Source organism: Callorhinus ursinus, unplaced genomic scaffold, assembly GCF_003265705.2.
Source record: "Callorhinus ursinus isolate GAN/ISIS: 27379988/994484 unplaced genomic scaffold, GSC_fseal_2.0 scaffold49, whole genome shotgun sequence".
NCBI classification, from domain to species: Eukaryota; Metazoa; Chordata; class Mammalia; order Carnivora; family Otariidae; genus Callorhinus; species Callorhinus ursinus.
The window spans coordinates 719,922-743,729 of NW_027397111.1; the positions used below are offsets into that span (position 1 = coordinate 719,922).

The 23,808-nt window shown below is 38.2% G+C and overlaps 1 protein-coding gene across 5 annotated transcripts in view; it reads right to left on the reverse strand.

The window, feature by feature from the left end:
* Nucleotides 1-23,808, reverse strand: part of NUCB2 (nucleobindin 2) — a 71,510-nt gene that overhangs the window by 21,439 nt on the left and 26,263 nt on the right. For all 5 annotated transcript variants that reach the window (XM_073882867.1, XM_025894341.2, XM_073882866.1 and 2 more), the window contains 3 exons: nt 8,566-8,709; nt 7,877-7,984; nt 4,083-4,209 (listed from right to left, as the gene is read on the reverse strand). In XM_073882867.1, coding sequence (XP_073738968.1) covers nt 4,083-4,209; nt 7,877-7,984; nt 8,566-8,709 — 379 coding nt within the window. The remainder of the gene's footprint in view (nt 1-4,082; nt 4,210-7,876; nt 7,985-8,565; nt 8,710-23,808) is intronic.

Genomic DNA, 23,808 nt, shown 5'->3' on the forward strand with positions numbered 1-23,808 from the left:
TAAGGATGGAACCTCCTTCTATGTCTGACCACCTGAGGTAGTAGGGTATGCGCTCAGTTTACCTCTCATTGATTTCCTTAAATCTCAGGATAAGGAATATTTGGTACTTGTTTTCTATGTCTATTCACCAGCAAGGAGTTTAATGCTCTACACAAGCATTTCTCCAATATGATCCATTGACCAGAGGCACATGTTTAAAATACATATTACTCACCCCCAGAATCAGAAACTCTAGAGGTAAGATCCAGTTAACTGAATTTTTAACGAGCTCCCCAGGTGATTCCTATGCAATCTGAAGTTTAAGAACTACTATTCACGGGGCGCCTGGGTGACTCAGTCGTTAAGCGTCTGCCGTCGGCTCAGGTCATGATCTCAGGGTCCTGGGATCGAGCCCCGCATCGGGCTCCCCGCTCAGCGGGAAGCCGGCTTCTCCCTCTTCTTCTCCCGCTGCTTCTGTTCCCTCTCTCTCTGTCCAATAAATAAATAAAATCTTAAAAAAAAAAAAAGAACTACTATTCACCAGGAGTAAATGTTCAAATGTTTATTAATGCCAATGAACCATCGTTGGCATTATAGCCTATAAGGGACATGTCACAAAGATAGGTCAGCCAGCTGGAAGGGTCTCCCACTTGTCAAATCTAGCTTCTTGATTTTGTTTCATAATTAGAAAGGCCATTCCAAGATAATAAAGAAATTCACCTATGTTGTCATCTAGTGCTTTTATGGTATTATTTTCTACACTGATATCTTTGATTCATTTGTACTTATTCTGATGTAAATGAGATACAGCTCTAACTGTACCTTTTTCCAAATGGCTAACCAATTGTACCAACATTATTCTTTTTAAAAATCTATCTTGATCCTACTAATAATGAGATACCACCTTTAATTCAAACTAAATTCTAAATGTATTTACTTTTACTTCTGGTATTTCTATTTAGTTCCACTGGTCTTTCTACTTATATGCCAAAACTATACAGTTCTAGTGACTGGGGCTTAGTGATATATTTTAATACCTAACCTATCTATCTAGTCCTTCATTGTTCTTTTTCTGAAGTATGTAGCTTTTTTGCTTCTTTTTTCATATGAACTTTAAAATTAAGTTGTCTAGCAGCACAAAAAAAAGTACATATTTTTATTTGGATCCTGTCAAACTTATAAATTAACCTAAGGAAAACTGACATGTTTATAATGTTGAGTCTTTGTATCAAAAAGATGTTATGTCCTATATCATATGACCTCACTGATATGAGGAATTCTTAATCTCAGGAAACAAACTGAGGGTTGCTGGAGTGGTGGGGGATGGGAGTGATGGGGGGGCTGGGTGATGAATGTTGGGGAGGGTGTGTGCTATGGTGAGCGCTGTGAATTGTGTAAGACTGATGAATCACAGACCTGTACCTCTGAAACAAATAATACATTATATGTTAAAAAAAAGAAGAAGAAGATAACAGGAAGGGAAAAATGAAGGGGGGGAAATTGGAGGGGGAGACGAACCATGAGATACTATGGACTCTGAGAAACAAACTGAGGGTTCTAGAGGGGAGGGGGGTGGGGGTTTGGGTTAGCCTGGTGATGAGTATTACGGCACATACTGCACGGAGCACTGGGTGTTATGCACAAACAATGAATCACGGAACACTACATCAAAAACTAATAATGTAATGTATGGTGACTAACACAATATAATAATAAAAAAATAAAACTGAAAAAAAAAAGATGTTATGTCTTCTCATTTTTTTCAAGTCTACTTTTGCATCCTTCAGGAGTATTTTAAAGCTTGTCTATAAGTCCAATTTGTTAATAGGTTTAATCTGGGTATTTTATCTTTGTTGGTATTTGTAAATGGAGTCTTTTCTTCCATTATATCTTGTAACTGGCTGTTGCATATGAAAAATACTGATTTCTGGATATTAAGTTTACCTTGCTGAATTTTCCTGTTCTTTATGTTACTTTTTTAGTCAATTATTTTGAGTTTTCCAAGTATATAATCCTATCACTTGCAAACAGAAATGGTTTTATCAACTCCTTTTCAATTACTTTATCTCCAGTTTTTTTTTTTCATTTATGTAATTGTTTTTGTTAGTACCTCCAATGCTATGATAATTAGTAGTGGTGATTGTGGACATCGTCTTGTTCCTGATGTTAATTAGAATACACACTTGCATTTCCCCACCAAGTATGACGTGGCTGAGTTAAACATACCTGATCATGTTACAGAAGTATCTATTGATCACTATTTTATTACTTTTTTAAAATTAAGAAGTGTTAAATTTTGTCAATTGCTCCTTTTCTGTAGATTTAGAGATGGTCATATGATATAGGAGATTGCTTTCTTATCTGTGGATATCTTCACATTTCAAAAATTCTACTTCATAGCTATTTAATATTCTCACAGTCTAAAATTAAAAGAATATAGGAGCATGAATAGGCAGAGCACAGAGGATTTTTAGGGCAGTGAAACTATTCTGCATGATACTATAATGGTAGATACATATCATTATAGATTTGTCCAAATCCTAGACTGTAAAACACCAAAGTGAACTCTAATGTAAACTATGGACTTTGGGTGATTATGATGTGTCAATGTAGGTTCATCAATTGTAACAAATTTACCATTCTGGTGGGTGATGCTAGTAATGAAGGAGGGTATGCATGTTTGGGGGGCTGGGGGCAAATGGGAAATCTCTGCACCTTCCCTTCAATTTTGCTGTAAACCTTACACTGCTCTAAAAGAATCAAATCTTAATTTTATTCATTTATTTATTTGTTTATTTGTTTATTTATTTTAGAGAGAGAGTGTGTGTGAATGGGGGAGCAGGGCTAGGGGTGGAGGGAGGGGTAGAAGTAGAGGGAGAGACAATCTTAAGCAGACTCTGCACGGAGCTTGGAGCCCCATACAAGGCAGGGCTCTATCTCACAACCCCAAGATCACAATTTGAGTCAAAACCAAGAGTTGGACACATAACCAAATGTGCTACTCACACATGCCAAATCTTAATTTTAAAAGATAGAAGTTTCAAAGATTTATTCTAATTTATCCTTTGTCCTTTGACTTCTTGATTTTTGTCACACCAAAATTTTTTCTATTACTATTCATATGATGATTTATAGTATTAGATTTCCTAATATTAAGTCAATCTTGCATTCCTAAAATAAATGCACTTGCTATTATATGGTGTACTTTTGACATAAAATAATTTTGGTTTTGGCATCAATACATATTAAGAGTATGAAAGCTTTCCTTCTTTTTTTATGCTCTGGAATAGTTTAAATAGCACTGACAATCTGTTCTTTTTTAAAAAAAAAAAAGATGTATTTATTTTTACTTGAGAAGGAGAGAGGGCAGAGGGACAGGGAAGGAAGAGAATCCCAAGCAGACTCCCCACTGAGTGTGGAACCCAACACGGGGCTCGATCTCACGACCCTGAGATCATGACCTGAGCTGAAACCAAGAGTTGGACACTTAACCAACTGAGCCACCCAGGTGTCCTGACAATCTGTTCTTTAACAGTTTAATAGAATTCCTTTTGACACTCTCTGGGCATAGTATGGTTTTTTTAGAGCAAGCTCTCTGACGATTTTCTGTTTCATCTATGGAAATTGTTATAATTAGATTTTCTCTCTCTTGGTTTGCTTTGATGTTATTCTTCCTCCCTTATTTTTTTTTAAAGATTTTATTTATTTATTTGACAGAGAGAGAAGGAACACAAGCAGCAGGGGTGGGAGAGGAAGAAGCAGGCTCCCCGTCAAGCAGGGAGCCCGATGTGGGGCTCGATCCCAGGACCCTGGGATCACGACCTGAGCCAAAGGCAGACGCCTAACCCACTGAGCCACCCAGGCGCCCCATTCTTCCTCCTTTAAATCAGTGGCTTAATTCATTACTTTTCATTGATATAATAATTTAAGGCTAATCATTTTGATTTTTGAATGATGTGATTACCTATTTTAAAAATTAAAAATTAAGAGAATGCAAATCAATGCTAACATTAAATTTTGACTAGAAGAGCATGGTATGTGCCAATATAAACTGACCTCAACAACCAAATACTGAAACTTTCCTACTTTTTTTTAGCACTTACCTTGAAGGGAATCCAACTTAGCTTTAATTAGCATTCTTAACCTTGCCACTTCTTGCCTTTTCAGTTCATCAAGTTTTGTCCTCACGTGGTGACTTACTAAATCCAGTTCTTTGCTTAGCCTCCCACTCTGTTAAAATTAACAAGCTAGTTTTATTTATTACATTCCATTTTTAGACCAGACACAATATATTAAAATTAGGGTTATGATGAAGTATGATAAATACTTTAGACTAATTTAGATAAATTTGGCATTACAAAAAGCATTTCTTTCAGAAGATACTCAGTTTATAACTCTAAAATCAAGATGTGTAAAAAACATATATTATGGAAAGAGTCCAAATGTCCATCAAGTGATCAATGGATGAAGAAGATACGTATACATATACAATGGCATATCAGTCAGCCATAAAAAAGAATGAACTCTTGCCATTTGCAATGACATGGATGGAGCTGGAGAGTATTATACTAAGCAAAATTAGTCAGTCAGTCAAAGACAAATACCACAAGATTTCACTCATATGTGGAATTTAAGAAACAAAACAGATAAATACGGGGGGGGGAGGGGGAGAAGCAAACCAAAAACAGACTCTTAACTCTAGAAAACACACTGAGGGTTACTGGAGGGGAGGTGGGCAGGGGGGATGGGTTAAACAGGTGATGGGTATTAAGGAGGGCACTTATTGTGATGAGCACTGGGTGTTGTATGTAAGTGATGAATCACAAAATTCTATACCTGAAACTAATATTACACTGCATGTTAACTGGAATTTAAAGAAAAATTTGAAGAAAATAAAAACCATATAATTGAAAGCATAATCAAAGCACAAAGAAGAAACTCAAAAAGTAACTTGAATTGTAAAATGGTACAGCCACTTTGAAAAACAATTTGGCAGTTCCTCAAAAAGTTAAACACAGAATTACCATATGACCCAGCAATTCCATTCTTAGGTATATACCTAAAGAATTGAAACATACGTTCACATAAAAACTTGTACCTGAATTTTCATAGCAGCATTATTCATACTAGTATAAAAAGTGGAAATAACCAAATGTCCATCAACTGATGAGCTGGTAACCAAAATATGGAATATCCATAAAGTGGGATATTGTTCAGCCATAAAAAGAAATGAATGTACTAATATAAGCTACAATACAATGAACCTTGAAAAACATTATGCTCAAAGAAACCAGACACAAAAGGCCACATATTGTATAATTCCATTTATGTAGAATGTCCAAAATAGGCAAATCCATAGAGATAGAAAGTAGATCAGTGATTGCCAAGGGATAAGAAGGGGGGGGGAGTGATGGCTTAATGGGTACAGGGTTTCTTTTGGGAGGAAATGATATCGTTTAAAAGTAGACAGTGATAAATAAAATCTTGAAAAAAAAAAAGGGGGGTGCCTGGGCGGCTCAGTTGGTTAAGAGACTGCCTTAGGCTCGGGTCATGATCTCAGGGTCCTGGGATCGGGACCCACATCGGGCTCCCTGCTCTGCGGGAAGCCTGCTTCTCCCTCTCCCACTCCCCCTACTTGTGTTCCCTTTCTCGCTGTGTCTCTGTCACGTAAATAAATAAAATCTTTAAAAAAAAAAAGTAGATAGTGATGATGGTTACATGTAGATATACTACTGAATTATATGCTTTAAAGGGGCAAGTTTTAAGGTATGTGAATTACATTTCAATAAAGTAATTTTAAAAAATAACTTGGCCACCTTAAGTTTTAATAGTTACATATTAACTTTTCAAAATTCATCTTTTTTAGGCTGTCTCCTTTGATTACTTTTCTCTTAGATGAGTACTTAGATACATGTTCCAAAATTTAAGAAACAAAATAGCTAGTAGCTTACTTTCTCTTGTTTATAAATGCATTTGCAATCACAAACTGCAAATCTAACTAGCAATCAGGCAGACAGACTTTTTAGGACTGAGTCAACGGGGCCCACTGAGGAAGGTAAAGAAAAGAAACCCCCTACAAAGGAGACCAAGAAAGAATATTCAGAGGTAAGAAGGCGAACTAGGAGAATTTGCTATTATAGAAGCAAAAAGAGTGATATACTCAAGGAGAGGGTAGTCATCATTATTACATACAACAATGGTTCTCAAAGTGTGGTCCCCAAGTAGAAGCATTAGCACCAACTGGGAACGTTAGAAATGCAAGTTCTGACTTACTGAATCAGAAAGTCTATAGGTGGGGCACAGGAATCTGTGTTTCAACAAGTCCTAAAATCTGAGAACCACTGAGATAATAAAAAGGAGTCCAGTAAGAACAGAAATAAATAGTATTCACTGGATTTGGCAATTAAGAAGTCACTGACATCCTTCATGAAAGTATATTCAGTGGCATGATATGGACAAAGCCATAATCTTTCCGGTCAGCAATATTTGGGAAGTGAAGAAATGCAGTATGATTCCCCTTTCAAAATACTTGGCTGAGGGGCACCTGGGTGGCTCAGTCTGTTAAGCATCTGCCTTCAGACGCTTCTGCTCAGGTTATGATCCCAGGGACCTAGGATGGAGCCCCACATCAGGCTCCCTGCTCAGGTGGGAGCCTATTTCTCCCCTCCCTCTCCCTCTGCCTGCCGCTCCCCCTGCTTGTGCTCTCTCCCTCTCTCTCTGTCAAAATAAATAAATAAAATCTTTAAAAAAAAAACCTGATCAAAATACTTGGCTGAAAAGGAAAGGACAAATTTTAAATTTTTTCTCCCAGTTTTATTGATAAGAGTCTTTGCGGAGCTATTTATATGATGATTCCGTTGGCTTGAGTTTTAGTGTCTTTTTTTTTTTTTTTTAAGATTTTATTCACTCCTTTGACAGAGAGAGACACAGCAAGAGAGGGAACACAAGCAGGGGAGTGGGAGAGGGAAGAGCAGGCTTCCCCGCGGAGCAGGGAGCCAGATGCGGGGCTCGATCCCAGGACCCTGGGATCATGACCTGAGCCGAAGGCAGACGCTTTAACGACTGAGCCACCCAGGCGCCCCTTTAGTGTCTATTTTAATTCTTATATCTTTTTCATTGAATAACTGTTTAACTTATTACATTTTGTCTCCCCCTGCCCCAATAGGGAATAGGATTGACTGTGAAAGGCAGACAGTTATAAAAGTATTCCCATACCAAACCAGGATTATCTCTCTATTGTACTTCCTATTATCTACCTTTTCGGTTACCCACAAACAATGTTCTTTTTTAAAAAAAGATTTATTTATTCATTTGAGAGAAAGAGAGAGAGAGAACAGGGAAAGGGCAGAGAGAGGGAGAGAGAATCTCAAGCAGACTCCACACTGACTGTGGAGCCCAAAGCATGGCTCAATTTCATGACCCTGAGATCTTGACTTGAGCCAAAACCAAGAGTTGGACATTTAACCACTGAGCCACCCAGGCATCCTGCCACAAATAATGTTCTTAATCCTAACTTAAGTAGATAAGAGACACTGAAAGTTCTACATTAAATATTATTCAGCCCAGGAAATTAGTTCCATAGATCAAATTAATTCCTCAAAGGAAACCTAAGATTACTCTCAAGATAATTCAGGGAAATTATTGGCATGACACTCTTACCTCTATCAGGAAAAATGACTTTCCATCTTTCCCCACTGCTGAACTATGTGTCCATGCTAGGCATCTCCAAAATATATTATACCCCCATCATATATTCATTCTAATAAAATTTTTTCTAGATATTATTTATTCAGAATAAATAAGAGCTTGGAAAGAGTCTCATCTTTGTATTCCCAGTACTTAACTCAGTGTCTGGGATGTTCTAACATTTGTTAAATAGTTATTTAATTACATTTACCTTTATTTCCTCTATGTCTGCTTTCTGGAGCTTTTCTCTGAAATGATTATCTGTTTCCAGCACATCAATCACTTGCTTAAGATATTCGTCATAATAAAGTCCAGTATCCTTCAAATTAAGAAACAAACAATAATGTTTCTGAAAGTTTTTCCTTCCCTGCATCTAAAGATCTCAATCCTAAAAAAAAATTTTTTTAATTAAAAAAAAATAGACTAGCAAAATGGCACTGAGACGTATCTACTCTGATAGCTGGGACAAAGTTAAAAAGCTGTATTTCTCAAATGAAGAATTTTATATCAGAACCAATATAATGTTTTATTGTTACATAAAGGTACATATTCTATATGGCTTAGACAATGAGGACTTAACCAATAATATTAGTTGTTGATTTTGTTCCACCATCACCTGTCTCTCCTCATTGCTGTATCTCCTTTGAATACAATACAAATGTTTTCTTGGCTAGTGAGCTCTCCATTGGAAATGTATTATGATTAATTCTCCTGTGCATTATTTAATATATGAACTACATTAAATAAACACTGTCTAATATTAAACAACATATGTTTATCCAATATTCTTTTACTGCTATTTCCAAAATAGTTCCTAAATATACAATTTTATAAGTAATAAATATTAGCAACATTTGGTTAAAATTCTTCCCACAAGGTTATCTTTATCATTTCACTTACTGGTGGTTCTATCTTTGCGCTGTCCACAGGTTGAGTATTTTTTACTTTTGTCTTGTCTATGTCTATAGGCACAGCTTTAAGAGCAGTAAGTAGGCAGGAAACCAAGAGAAAACAACATTGTAGTAAGACGGTCCTCCACCTCATCTGAAATAAAGGTATAATTACGGTAAGGTCCTGAAAAGATGTCTTCAAACTATATATACATGCATTCCCAATGCCATGTTAATTATAAATCCAATTTCAAGAAATTTATTACAACAAAATAGTTCTAAAAAGAGGTTTAAAATAGACTATAGCTTATCAAAATAATGCTTAAAACAGATCACTAAAGAAAATCAGGGGAGAAATGATTTTCAACTAAAACTAAAAAGAAAAGGAAACAAATTTTAAAATTTAAACAGCTTATAGTATAAGAAAACATTTAATTATAAAAGCTTCAAATAAAAATGATAATAAGGGTCTCAAAATCTTAAAAAATTAATAGCCCAAATTTTAGAAAAGGAGAAGTAAGGAAAAACTATATTTTTTCAATTAAAATACTAGGAAGGCAAATTTTTTGCTGGATACATTTAATTTAGCTTCAACCTAATTTTGAATATAAGTTGCTCCATAAATATAAGTTGATTAAAAGAGACAACTAGATAAAATATTCTCTTAGCCTTATAAACACCATTTTATCATAGCCAGTAGTCGTTTGCTAAAATTCTTTTTGGTCAATAATTTTTCAAATAAATAGGTCAATAAAATATCAAGCTTGAAACAAAAGAGGAGCAAGTATTGTTATTTCCACAATATTATTCAGATTTTGTTTATTCCACTCCATACGGATCTTTAGTAGCTCTGGAGGATCTACTACAAGAATTAGAATGAGTAAAAATCTCATATTTAATTGATTTTATACATACAGACTCATGTTAGGGTCCAAGTCAAGAATATTGGTCTGACCAGCAGTGTGGAATATGCATTATTTAACTCAGAATCTCCCAAACTTAGCTGACTATGGACTTTTTTCTTTTCTTAAGTCACGTTTTTATCCATAGAGCACAATTTGGAAAAGAGTATACTGCCTCATTTTTGTCACAAACCTAGGTAGTAGATAGGGCAGTGACTTGTTTTACAGACGAAGAAAATTTTAATTAAAACAATTCACTCACAGAGCATGGTCTTGCATTACAAAATCGCTAGAACTCACATTTTAGTGCTATTTCTAATATATCAAATTTTTTAGCATCTCTTTTGAGATATAACTCACATGCCATAAAATTCACCCAGTTAAGGTACGGGTTTGTCTGTTCTGTAAAGATGCTACTCAAAGTTTAGTTCTGAAACCTGAAGGATCAAATCACCTGGGAGCTTGATTCTCAGGCTGCACCCAAGACCTCGGAAATCAGAATCTCTGGGGTGAGGTCCAGAATCTGTTTTAAGAAACTTTCCAGGTAAACACACTATGGGTTGCTGGAGGGGAGGGGCGTGGAGGGATGGGGTAACTGGGTGCTGGACATTAAGGAGGGCATGTGATGTAATGAGCACTGGGTGTTATATAAGACTGACGAATCACTGACCTCTACCTCTGAAACCAATAATACATTACATGTTAGTTAATTGAATTTAAATTTAAAAAATTGGAAGGAAGGAAGGAAGCTTTCCAGGTAATTCCTACATACATATGCTCAAGCCCAAGATTCATCCTCCTCTAGGATACTTTAACATGATCACTGTGAGTAAATGTTTTTCAGGATGAAATGTTTGGGAGATGATGGGTCAATGAAGCTAAATAAAGTTTTCATCATTGCAAGCCTTTCAGAACATGTGATGGGCTACTATGCATTATGAATCTTTAATAGAAGGATGATTTGTTTCTCCACAGAAATTATTTTTCTCCTCTTCCCACAATTATTTTTTTATGACAACCAAAGTTTATTCCTCATTCATGCTTCATGCCCATTACAGGTGTATCTTTTATTTTTGATTTTCGTTTTTTGAAAGATAATTTACATACCACAAAACTTACTCTCTGAAATTGTACAATTCAAAGGATAATAGTATATTCACAAGGCTGTGCAATTATCACCACTATCTAATTTTTCTTATAACAATATTTTCTGCCTTTTTTTTTAAGATTTTATTTTTATTTATTTGACAGAGAGACACAGTGAGAGAGGGCACACAAGGAGGGGGAGTGGGAGAGGGAGCAGCAGGCTTCCCGCAGAGCAGGGAGCCCGATGCGGGGCTCGATCCCAGGACCCTGGGATCACGACCAGAGCCAAAGGCAGACGCCCAACGACTGAGCCACCCAGGCGCCCCACCACTATCTAATTTTTTAGAACATTTTCATCACTCCAAAAAGAACCCTGTACCCATTAACAGTCCTCCCCATTCCCTCATTCTCACAACTAATCCACTTTCAGTCTGTATAGATTTGCCTATTGTGGACATTTCACATATATGGAATCATATAACATGTAGCCTTTTGCATCTGGCTTTTTTCATGAGACATGAATCAGTACTTCATTCTTTTGTATAGCTTTTGTATACACCACAATTTGTTTATCAATTCATCAGCTGTTGGACATTTGCGTTGTTTCTACTTTTTTGGCTAGTTTGAATAATGCTACTATGAACATTTGTGTTCAAGTTATTGTGTTACCATGTTTTCAATTCTTTCAGTTACATACCAAGGAGTGGAATTGCTGGGTCAATTTGGTGACTCCATGTTTAAGTTTTTGAGGAACTGCCACACTATTTTCCATAGCACCGTTTTACATTCCCCCCAGCAATAGATGAGGCTTCCAATCTCTCCACACCCTCAGCAACATGTGTTATTGTCTTTTTTATTATAGCCAACCTACTAGGTGTGAAATGGTGTCTCATTTTGATTTTGATTTGCATTCATTGGCTAATAATGTGAGGCATCTTTGCATGTATTTATTAGTTATATCTTTACCTTTTTTAAAAAATTAGGTATCATTGAGTTAGTTGTTTTTTTAAAAAAACTCTAAATTGAAACTTTTGTTACCTTTGCAAATCCTGTGGGTCCCTGCAAACAGGCTGACCAAATGACCATTAAAAAGGATAATTAATAGTTTCAAGTGCAATCATGGCCCAAAAGCCCAAATTATGACTTAACTGCTCAAGTCAACTTTGATGTTTTCTACACAATTTCTGAAGTTTAAATGAGTCTCCATGGTTCCTAACATGGTACACTTGTAGTTGGAAAATAAGTGCTAACATTATTTGAATAGTCTTTCTATAAATGTGCATGCAGAAAGTCAGCTGATGATATACCTCTATAACTTCATTTTGCAGACCTCCTCAGGAACTGTGACTAGCCCTGGATATGGTTGACCCAGACTTTAGAAGAATCTTTCACAGAGACTCCTCCCCTCCACCCACAGTACCTCCACTACCCTATTCTCTCCTTCTACCACATAACACACACACACACACACACACACACACACACACACACACACACAGGGCAATTAATAAGCAGTTCTGTCTCCACAATTGGCAGCTGTCACATATTTTGAAATATGCTCTTTTTTTTAAAATAGTGTCCATCTTTACTCCATTATATAATAGAAGCCTGAGATTAGTAAAAGTAAATTATCGTTAAATTGAATCTTGGAAGTGGTATGAACGCAGTATGCAAAAAATGCAGAATGCAAAAAAAATCCCTTTTGCAATTTGTCTCTTCTTCTCACACTGTCCTGCTAGGTTTCCCATAAATGAGAAGGAAAGTCAAGCAAGGAATAGGTTTGTACATATGAATGTGTGTATGTGTGTGCACACACACATCTCAGCATCTCGAAATGACTAAGGAACAAAAATTGTCTCTGGGTATCTACTCTAAAGCTTTAACTGAATTTATGGCTCATTAACTTTTAATTGGGACCTTTTTTAAAAAGGTAAAGATATAGCTAATAAATACATGCAAAGACTTATTATAAATAACAATAGAAACCATCAGTTGGAGTGTTTACTATGTACCAAGCAGTATGCTAATTTTTTTTATATTAAGTAATTAATTCTTACAATGACTCTGTGAAATAAATACTATTATTGCCATTTTAAAGTACAGGAAACTGAGACATGTCAGTTAAAAAACCTGATCTGGGGGGCGCCTGAGTGGCTCAGTCGTTAAGCGTCTGCCTTCGGCTCAGGTCATGATCCCGGCGTCCTGGGATGGAGCCCTGGATCAGGCTCCCTGCTAGGCGGGAAGGCTGCTTCTCCCTCTCCCTCTCCCACTCTTGTGTTCCCTCTCTCGCTGTGTCTCTCTCTGTCAAATAAATAAATAAAATCTTTAAAAACAAAACAAAACAAAAAATCTGATCTGGGTCAAACAGGAGTAAGTCACATGGCCAAAAGTTTGGGCCTGGGAATGACTGACTCCCAAGCCTAGGACTGTTTTTAAGCAGTAGTTCTCAAAGTGTGATCCCTGGGCCAGCAGCAGCACCATCAGCTGGGAGTTAGTTAGAAATGCAAACTATCAAGGCTTCCTCCAGACTTCTAAATTGGAGACTCGGGGAGGGAGGGGCATAATCTGTTTTAACAAGCCCTGTAGGTGATTCTAAAGCTTGCTAACATTTGGAAACAGACTGCCTCCCTTTGCTCTATTACTCATGAACCTCCTGTGCAAAGAGAGACAAAGAGAATGCTTATCTGAAGAGTAAATTTAGATCCTCAAGGAACAGAGAAATGGGTGTTACATCTAAGAAGAGTAAGGCAAAATTAAATTTAGGTCTATATTCTAATTCCAGCTGCATCACTCACTTGCTATGAGATCATAGGTCAATTAACTTCCCCGCTTATTTCCTTATTTTTAAAAATAATGGATTTTTTTTAAGGGGAATTTAACTAGGCCTCGGTATTCTTTAAGCTCTTAAATTCTATTACCAGGTTTTTTCTTTTTGTTATAAAGATCTTTTTCTGTTACATCATCGGAAATGATGGGGCACCTGGGTGGTTCAGTCGGGTAAGCATCTGCCCCCGGCTCAGGTCATGATCTCAGGGTCCTGGGATGGAGACCAGAGTCAGGCTCCCTGCTCAGAGGGGAGCCTGCTTGTCCCTCTCTCTCTGCCCCTTCCACTCCCCACCCACCCCTCCTGCTCTCTTGCACTGTCTCAAGAGCACTCTCTCTCAAATAAAATCTTAAAAAAAAGAAATGCTAATAAATTGCTTGCACTCACACCAATTGTATGAAATGATTAAGTTATATGGTTTATAAGTCTTTTAAACTAAATACTGTGTATTCAGCCAGTTTAAAATTATATCAGTAGAGCAAGTAGAAGATCTGGGCGCTGGGATACAGAGAATACAAAAATTAACTACCAAAGAAACTTTCTATCTCCAAACAATAAAAATGAGGTAAAGCCAGAAACATTTCACTCTTTGGATACCAGGTGCCCTCTGATCAAACTTACACCCTTGCTACTGGAGGAGAAAGTTCCTCCTTGATTTCAGGTTTAGAGATTGCCAGACTTGTATTTCATTCAAGCTGGATTTATTTTTACTTTTGCAGGCAGGAGATAATGACTTGTGGGCTGCCATTACAAAACCAAAAGCAGTTTCAATTTTTGATAATTTTAGAGGACTAAAGACTGAGAGTTCGAGGAGAAACTTACTTGCTTTCAAATCAAATACAACATAACTGATTAAAAACAAATATAACCAGATGCAAAGATGCATATTATGATTCTATTTATATCTAATGTCCAGAATAAACAAATCCATAGAAAAAGAAAGTAGATTAATGGTTGTTTAGGACTACTGGTGGGCGGGGGGAGAGGGAGAAATGACTGCTAATGGGCATGGCTTTCCTTTTTGGGGTAATAAAAATGTTCTAAAATTAGACAATAATGATAGTTGTACAACCTTGTCAATATACTAAAAATTGTACACTTTAAAGGTGTGAATTTTATGATACATGAATCAAATTTCAATTTTTAAAACAGTAATGAAAAACAGCAAAAAATCTGAGCTTATAAAAAATGTGAACATAAGAAAAAGAACAAATACAATTTATAAACCATCATTAACCTATGGAAGTATGGAAGTATAAACTAGCCATTCACTTTTCATAATTATACAATTTTTATATTTTTTTAAGTGGGCATGGAACCCAATGTGGGGCTTTAACTCATGACCCTGAGATCAAAACCTAAGCTGAGATCAAGAGTCAGACACAACCAACTGAGCCACCTAGGTGCCCCTCCAATATTTATATTCTTAATAATTTTGTCTGCTTAAATTATCATTACTAGAAAGTAAAAATCTTGCCGTATGATTTTGGATTTATGTTTTCCTTATAATTCTGTCAATTTTATTGAGAATTTTGAGGCTATGTTGCTAAATGTACACAAATTTAAGATTTTCTAGCTTTTGGTAGATTTACTCTTTTATACATTTGAGTCACCATTATGCACTTTACCTTAAGGTCTACTCTATTTGATAGTAATATAGCTAAATAGTTTTCTTTTTTTTGAATTTCAAATTAAGCTCTATTTTTTCAGCTTAACATTCTTATTTTTGTTTTTTTTTTTTAACTTAAATTCAATTAACCTATAGTATATTATTAGGTTCAGAGGTAGAGTTCAGCAATTCATCAATCTTATATAATACTCAGCACTCACTACATCACATTTTCTTTTGATTAGTGTATGGAGATACACTTTTTAATCTAGCCTAATGATCTCTGTCTTCTAACTGGAGTATTTTCTCTGATTATATTTAATCAAATAATGGATTTAAGCAATTCCAAAATGCACAATTTCCTGAGTTTAACATCTCACAAATCAAAGAGTGATTTTCTAATGGAATATTAAAATTATGATTCACAGGAGTAGGAGACCTGGATTTCATCTGGTCTCAGGAATTTAGCTGGATAGGGATCAAACCATTCTGAACACCTACGAACTCAACAGGAGATCGAAGAAAAGAACAGCAACAATTCTCTGAACAGAAAAGCGATCACTTTCTGGAAGGTAGGACATGCGGAGAAGTGAATCCGAGATGATATTTGGGAGGATAGACGGCGGGGGAAGGGGCCTCCGTCGGCCGCTTCTGGAAAGTGATAGAGCCGGGGAGCACAAAATTGGAACTTTTAGAAGTCGGCTCCGGTGAGGGACGTCGCTCCAGTGGCTAAGCTGGGGGTGGAACCCTCGCGGGACAGTGTGGTCTCAGGACCCTCAGGGTCACAGAAAGACTGGGGGTGCCTGAGTGCAGCAGAGCTCCTACGTATCGGAGCGGGGAAGTGGGCTGCAGAGACGGAACCGAGGTGTGGGCTCTCACTTCGGGGTTACCATAAACTGTGATCGGCGGACCAGTTGGGCCACTGCTCCCCCAGGAGGGACCCAACAAGCGGCAGATTGGGGAGACTCCCCTTCGTCCCCAGGGAGGAGCGGCGCGGGAGCGCACTGCAGGGATCTGCTGGGTTTGGAGACTCCACACAGAGTCAGGTGCCAGAGATAGAAACACTTGGTCACAGGCCGGGTGGGCACAGAGTGTGGCCAAAGACCAGGGAGGCGGGAGTGACTAACTGCTTTTCTCTGGGGGCACACTGAGGAGCGGGGCCCCGAGTTCTCGGCTCCTCCGGGGTGGAGATTAGAGGCCGCCATTTTCACTCTCATCCTCCAAAGCTATACCGAAAGCTTGCAGGGAACAAAAGCTCCCGAGATCAAACCCGAGCAGATTGCTTAGCCCGGACCGGCAAGGGCGGGGCACTTCTGCCTCCGGCAAAGACGTTTGGGAACCACGGCAACAGGCCCCTCCCCCAGAAGATCAACACGAACAGCCAGCCAAGACCAAGTTTACCAATCAATGAGAATGGCAGAACTCCAGCGCTAGGGGAATACTGCACATAGAATTCATGGCTTTTTTACCATGATACATTAGTCTTTCAAAGTTAAATTTTTTTAACTTTTTAAAAAATTTTTCTTTTTCCCATTATCGACCAACATCTTATCAATCTGTTTTTTTAAAAAAACATTTTTCTTTTTCATTTTTAGAGTCATTCTATCCCTTCATCGTAGTTACCCTTATTTTTGGCATATATATATACATAAGTTGTTCTCTTTAAAATTTTGAGATAGTTTCTTCTAACATATCAAAATATACCCTAAATCTCTAGTGTATGGCTTTGTTATAGTCTCCTACCTAATCACATCTCTCCCCTTTCTTTTTCTTTCTTTACTTTTTTTTAATCCTCTTTCTTTTTTCAAACATCTCCTTATAAATTCCTTTTTTTAAATTTTTTATAATTTTCATCTTTACAGTCATATTCCATCCCTTCATCATATCAACCCTTATTTTGTACATATCTAGGTCTTTCTTTCTTTAAAATTTTAGGAGGCACTTTCTTCTAACAGACCAAAATACACCCAAAATCTAGTGTGTGGCACTGATCTATGCACTAGCCTGATCATATTTGATCATCCTCTGGTTTTCTTTGTTTTGTTCTGTTTTGGTTTGTTTTCATCTTTTTCTTTTTCTCTTTTTTTCTCTTTTTTCTTTCTTTCCCTTTCTTTTCCCCTGGTTTCAGGTCTTTTCTGATTTGATTAGAGTATATTTTCTGGGGACGTTGTTAACCTGTTACCATTTTGTTCTCTCATTCATCTATTCTCCTCTGGACAAAATGACAAGACGAAAAAAATCACCTCAACAAAAAGAACAAAAGGTAGCACCGTCTGCCAGGGACCTACTCAATATGAACATTACTGCGATGTCGGACCTAGAGTTCAGAATCGTGACTTTAAAGATACTAGCTGGGCTTGAAAAAAGTGTGGAAGTTATTAGAGAAACCCTTTCTGGAGAAATAAAAGAACTAAAATCTAACCAAGTCGAAATCAAAAAGGCTATTAATGAGATGCAATAAAAAAATGGGGGCACTAACTGCTAGGATAAATGAGGCAGAAGAGAGAATCAGCGATATAGAAGACCAAATGATGGAAAATAAAGAGACTGAGAAAAAAAGAGAGAAACAACTACTGGATCACGAGGGCAGAATTCGAGAGATAAGCGATACCATAAGACGAAACAACATTAGAATAATTGGGATCCCAGAAGAAGAAGAAAGAGAGAGGGGCAGAAGGTATATTGGAGCAAATTATAGCAGAGAACTTCCCTAATGTGAGGAAGGAAACTGGCATTAAAATCCAGGAGGCACAGAGAACCCCTCTCAAAATCAATAATAATAGGTCAACACCCCGACATCTAATAGTAAAACTTACGAGTCTCAGAAACAAAGAGAAAATCCTGAAAGCAGCTCAGGAGAAGAGATATGTAACCTATAATGGTAGAAACATTAGATTGGCAACAGACCTATCCACAGAGACCTGGCAGGCCAGAAAGGACTGGCGTGATATCTTCAGAGCACTAAACGAGAAAAAAAATGCAGCCAAGAATACTATATCCAGCTAGGCTGTCACTGAAAATAGGAGGAGAGATAATAATCTTCCAGGACAAACAAAAACTAAAGGAATTTGCAAACACAAACCCAGCCCTACAAGAAATATTGAAAGGGGTCCTGTAAGCAAAGAAAGAGCCTAAAAGCAGCATAGACCAGAAAGGAATACAGACAATATACAGTAAGAGTCACCTTACAGGCAATACAATGGCACTAAATTCATATCTTTCAATAGTTACCCTGAATGTAAATGGGCTAAATGCTCCAATCAAAAGACACAGGCTATCAGATTGGATTAAAAAACAAGACCCATCGATATGCTGTCTGCAAGAGACTCATTTTAGACCCAAAGACACCCCCAGATTGAAAGTGAGGGGGTGGTCGCAAGATGGCGGAGGAGTAGGAGACCTAGATTTGGTCTGGTCTCAGGAATTCAGCTGAATAGGGATCAAACCATTCTGAACACCTACGAACCAAACAGGAGATCAAAGAGGAGAATAGCAACAACTATCTGAACAGAGAAGCGACCACTTTCTGGAAGGTAGGACGTGCGGAGAAGTGAATCCGAGGCGATATTCGGGAGGATAGATGGCAGGGGAGGGGCCTCCGCCGGCCGCTTCTGACAAGTGCTAGAGCCGCGGAGCACAAAATCGGACCTTTTAGAAGTCGGCTCTGCTGAGGGACGGCGCTCCAGTGGCTAAGCGGGGATGGAACCCTCACGGGACACTGGGGTCTCAGGACCCTTGGGGTGACAGAAAGACCGGGGGAGTCTGAGTGCGCCAGAGCTCCCAGGTATCAGAGCGGGGAAGCCGGCTGCAGAGACGGAGCTGAGGCACGGGCTCTCAGCTCGGGGTGGCCATAAACTGTGATCCGCGGCCCAGTCGAGCCACTGCTCCTGCAGCAGGGAACCAACAGGTGGCAGATCCGGGGAGACTCCCCTTCCTTCCCGGGGAGGAGCGGCGCGGGAACGCACCGCAGGGATCTGCTGGGTTTGGAGACTCCACACGGGGTCGGGTGCCAGAGATACAAACGCTCGGTCACAGGCCGGGTGAGCATGGAAAGCGGCCGGAGACGGGGGACAAGGGAGTGACTGCTTTTCTCTGGGGGCACACTGAGGAGCAGGGCCCCGATTTCGCAGCTCCTCCGGGTGGAGATTGGGAGGCCACCATTTTTGCCCTGGTCCTCCAAGGCTGTACCGAGAGCTTGCAGGGAACAAAAGCTCCTGAGATCAAACCCGAGCACCTTGCTTAGCCCGGACCGACAAGGGCGGGGCAATTCAGCCTCCGGCAAAGACATTGGAAACCACGGCAACAGGCCCCTCCCCCAGAAGATCAGCACGAACAGCCAGCAAGCCAAGACCAAGTTTACCGATCAAGGAGAACGGGAGAACTCCAGCGCTAGGGGAATACTGCACATAGAATTCATGGCTTTTTTTTTTACCATGATTCTTTAGTTCATCAAAGTTAATTTTTGTTAACTGTTTTTTTTTTATTTTTCTTTTTCCCTTTTTCAACCAACATCTTATCAATCTCTTTTAAAAAAAAAACAAACATTTTTTATTTTTCATTTTTAGAGTCATATTTTATCCCTTCATAGTAGTTACCCTTATTTTTGGCATATATATATAAGTTGTTCTCTCTTTAAAATTTTGAGATAGAGTTTCTTCTAACAGATAAAAATATACCCTAAATCACTAGTGTATGGTTCTGTTCTAGTCTCCTCCCTGATCACATTCTCTCCCTTTTTTTTCTTTTTAAATCTTCTTTCTTTTTTCAAACAACTTCTTATCTTATCAAGTCCTTTTATAAAATCCTTTATAATTTTCATCTTTACAGTCATCTTCTATCCCTTCATTGTATCAACCCTTATTTTGTACATATATGTCTTTCTTCCGTTAAAATTTTAGGAGGCACTTTTTTCTAACACACCAAAATACGCCCAAAATCTAGTCTGTGGCACTGATCTATGCACTAGCCTGATCATATTTGATCACATTCCGCTTTTTTTGTATTGTTCTGTTTTTCTTTTTATCTTTTTTTTTTCTCTTTCTTTTTTCTTTCTTTCCCTTTCTTTTCCCCTGGTTTCAGGTCTTTTCTGATTTTATACAGTATATTTGCTGGGGACGTTGTAAACCTGTTAGCATTTTGTTCTCTCATTCATCTATTCTCCTCTGGACAAAATGACAAGACGAAAAAAATCAAATCACCTCAGCAAAAAGAACAAGAGGTAGTACCGTCAGCCAGGGACCTACTCAATACGGACATTAGTACGATGTCGGACCTAGAGTTCAGAATCATGACTTTAAAGATACTAGCTGGGCTTGAAAAAAGTGTGGAAGTTACTAGAGAAACCCTTTCTGGAGAAATAAAAGAACTAAAATCGAACCAAGTCGAAATCAAAAAGGCTATTGATGAAGTGCAATCAAAAATGGGGGCCCTAACTGCTAGGATAAATGAGGCAGAAGAGAGAATCAGTGATATAGAAGACCAAATGATGGAAAGTAAAGAGGCTGAGAAAAAAAGGGAGAAACAACTACAGGATCACGAGGGCAGAATTCGAGAGATAAGTGATACCATAAGACAAAACAACATTAGAATAATTGGGATCCCAGAAGAAGAAGAAAGAGAGAGAGGGGCAGAAGGTATATTGGAGCAAATAATAGCAGAGAACTTCCCTAATGTGAGGAAGGAAACTGGCATCAAAATCCAGGAGGCACAGAGAACCCCTCTCAAAATCAATAAAAATAGGTCAACACCCCGACATCTAATAGTAAAACTTACGAGTCTCAGAGACAAAGAGAAAATCCTGAAAGCAGCTCGGGAGAAGAGATATGTAACCTACAATGTTAAAATATTAGATTGGCAACAGACCTATCCACAGAGACCTCGCAGGCCAGAAAGGACTGGCAAGATATCTTCAGAGCACTAAACGAGAAAAATATGCAGTCAAGAATACTATATCCAGCTAGGCTGTCATTGAAAATAGAAGGAGAGATAAAAAGCTTCCAGGACAAACAAAAACTCAAGGAATTTGCAAACACGAAACCAGCCCTCCAAGAAATATTGAAAGGGGTCCTCTAAGCAAAGAGAGAGCCTAAAAGCAGCAAAGATCAGAAAGGAACACAGACAACATACAGTAACAGTCACCTTACAGGCAATGCAATGGCACTAAATTCATACCTTTCGATAGTTACCCTGAATGTAAATGGGCTCAATGCCCCAATCAAAAGACACAGGCTATCAGATTGGATTAAAAACGAGACCCATCCATATGCTGTCTGCAAGAGACTCATTTAAGACCCAAAGACACCCCCAGATTGAAAGTGAGGGGGTGGAAAACCATTTACCATGCTAATGGACACCAAAAGAAAGCTGGGGTGGCAATCCTTATATCAGACAAACTAGATTTTAAAACAAAGACTGTAATAAGAGATGAGGAAGGACACTATATCCTACTTAAAGGGTCTATCCACCAAGAAGATCTAACAATTGTAAATATCTATGCCCCGAACATGGGAGCAGCCAATTATATAAGGCAATTAATAACAAAAGCAAAGAAACACACTGACAACAATACAATAATAGTGGGGGACTTTAACACCCCCCTGACTGAAATGCACAGATCATCTAAGCAAAAGATCAACAAGGAAATAAAGACTTTAAATGACACACTGGACCAAATGGACTTCACAGACATATTCAGAACATTCCATCCCAAAGCAACGGAATACATATTCTTCTCTAGTGCTCATGGAACATTCTCCAGAATTGATCACATCCTAGGTCACAAATCAGGTCTCAACCGGTACCAAAAGATTGGGATCATTCCCTGCATATTTTTAGACCACAATGCCTTGAAACTAGAACTCAATCACAAGAGGAAAGTCGGAAAGAACACAAATACATGGAGGCTAAAGAGCATCCTACTAAAGAATGAATGGGTCAACCAGGAAATTAAAGAAGAATTAAAAAAATTCATGGAAACCAATGAAAATGAAAACACAACTGTCCAAAATCTTTGGGATGCAGCAAAGGCAGTCCTGAGAGGAAAGTATATAGCAATACAAGCCTTTCTCAAGAAACAAGAAAGGTCTCAAATACACAATCTAACCCTACACCTAAAGGAGCTGGAGAAAGAACAGCAAATAAAGCCTAACCCTAGCAGGAGAAGAGAAATAATAAAGATCAGAGCAGAAATCAATGAAATAGAAACCAAAAGAACAGTAGAACAGATCGACGAAATTAGGAGCTGGTTCTTTGAAAGAATTAACAAGATTGATAAACCCCTGGCCAGACTGCTCCAAAAGAAAAGAGAAATGACCCAAATCAACAAAATCATGAATGAAAGAGGAGAGATCACAACCAACACCCAAGAAATACAAACAATTATAAGAACATATTATGAGCAACTCTATGCCAGCAAATTAGATAACCTGGAAGAAATGGGTGCATTCCTAGAGATGTATCAACTACCAAAACTGAACCAGGAAGAAATAGAAAACCTGAACAGACCTATAACCACTAAGGAAATTGAAGCAGTCATCAAAAATCTCCCAAGAAACAAAAGCCCAGGGCCAGATAGCTTCCCAGGGGAATTCTATCAGACATTTAAAGAAGAATTAATACCTATTCTCCTGAAACTGTTCCAAAAAATAGAAATGGAAGGAAAACTTCCAAACTCATTTTATGAGGCCACCATTACCTTGATCCCAAAACCAGACAAAGACCCCATCAAAAAGGAGAATTACAGACCAATATCCTTGATGAACATGGATGCAAAAATTCTCACCAAAACACTAGCCAATAGGATCCAACAGTACATTAAAAGGATTATTCACCACGACCAAGTGGGATGTATCCCTGGGCTGCAAGGCTGGTTCAACATCCGCAAATCAATCAACATGATACAATACATTAACAAAAGAAAGAACAAGAATCATATGATCCTCTCAATAGATGCAGAAAAAGCATTTGACAAAGTACAGCATCCTTTCTTGATCAAAACTCTTCAGAGTATAGGGATAGAGGGTACCTACCTCAATATCATAAAAGCCATCTACGAAAAACCTACAGCGAATATCATTCTCAATGGGGAAAAGTTGAGAGCTTTTCCCCTAAGGTCAGGAACGCGACAGGGATGTCCACTCTCACCACTGCTATTCTACATAGTATTAGAAGTCCTAGCCACAGCAATCAGACAACAAAAAGAAATCAAAGGCATCCAAATCGGCAAAGAGGAAGTCAAACTCTCACTCTTTGCAGATGATATGATACTGTATGTGGAAAACCCAAAAGACTCCACCCCAAAACTGCTAGAACTCATACAGGAATTCAGTCAAGTAGCAGGCTATAAAATCAATGCACAGAAATCAGTGGCATTCCTATACACCAACAACAAGACAGAAGAGAGACAAATCAAGGAGTCGATCCCATTCACAATTGCACCCAAAACCATAAGATACCTAGCAATAAATTTAACCAAAGAGGCAAAGGATCTGTACTCAGAAAACTATAAAATACTCATGAAAGAAATTGAAGAAGACACAAAGAAATGGAAAAACGTTCCATGCTCATGGATTGGGAGAACCCACATTGTGAAGATGTCAATGCTACCTAGAGCAATCTACACATTCAATGCAATCCCCATCAAAATACCATCCACTCTTTTCAAAGAAATGGAACAAATAATCCTAAAATTTGTATGGAACCAGAAGAGACCCCGAATAGCTGGAGGAATCTTGAAAAAGAAAAGCAAAGCTGGCGGCATCACAATTCCGGACTTCCAGCTCTATTACAAAGCTGTCATCATCAAGACAGTATGGTACTGGCACAAAAACAGAC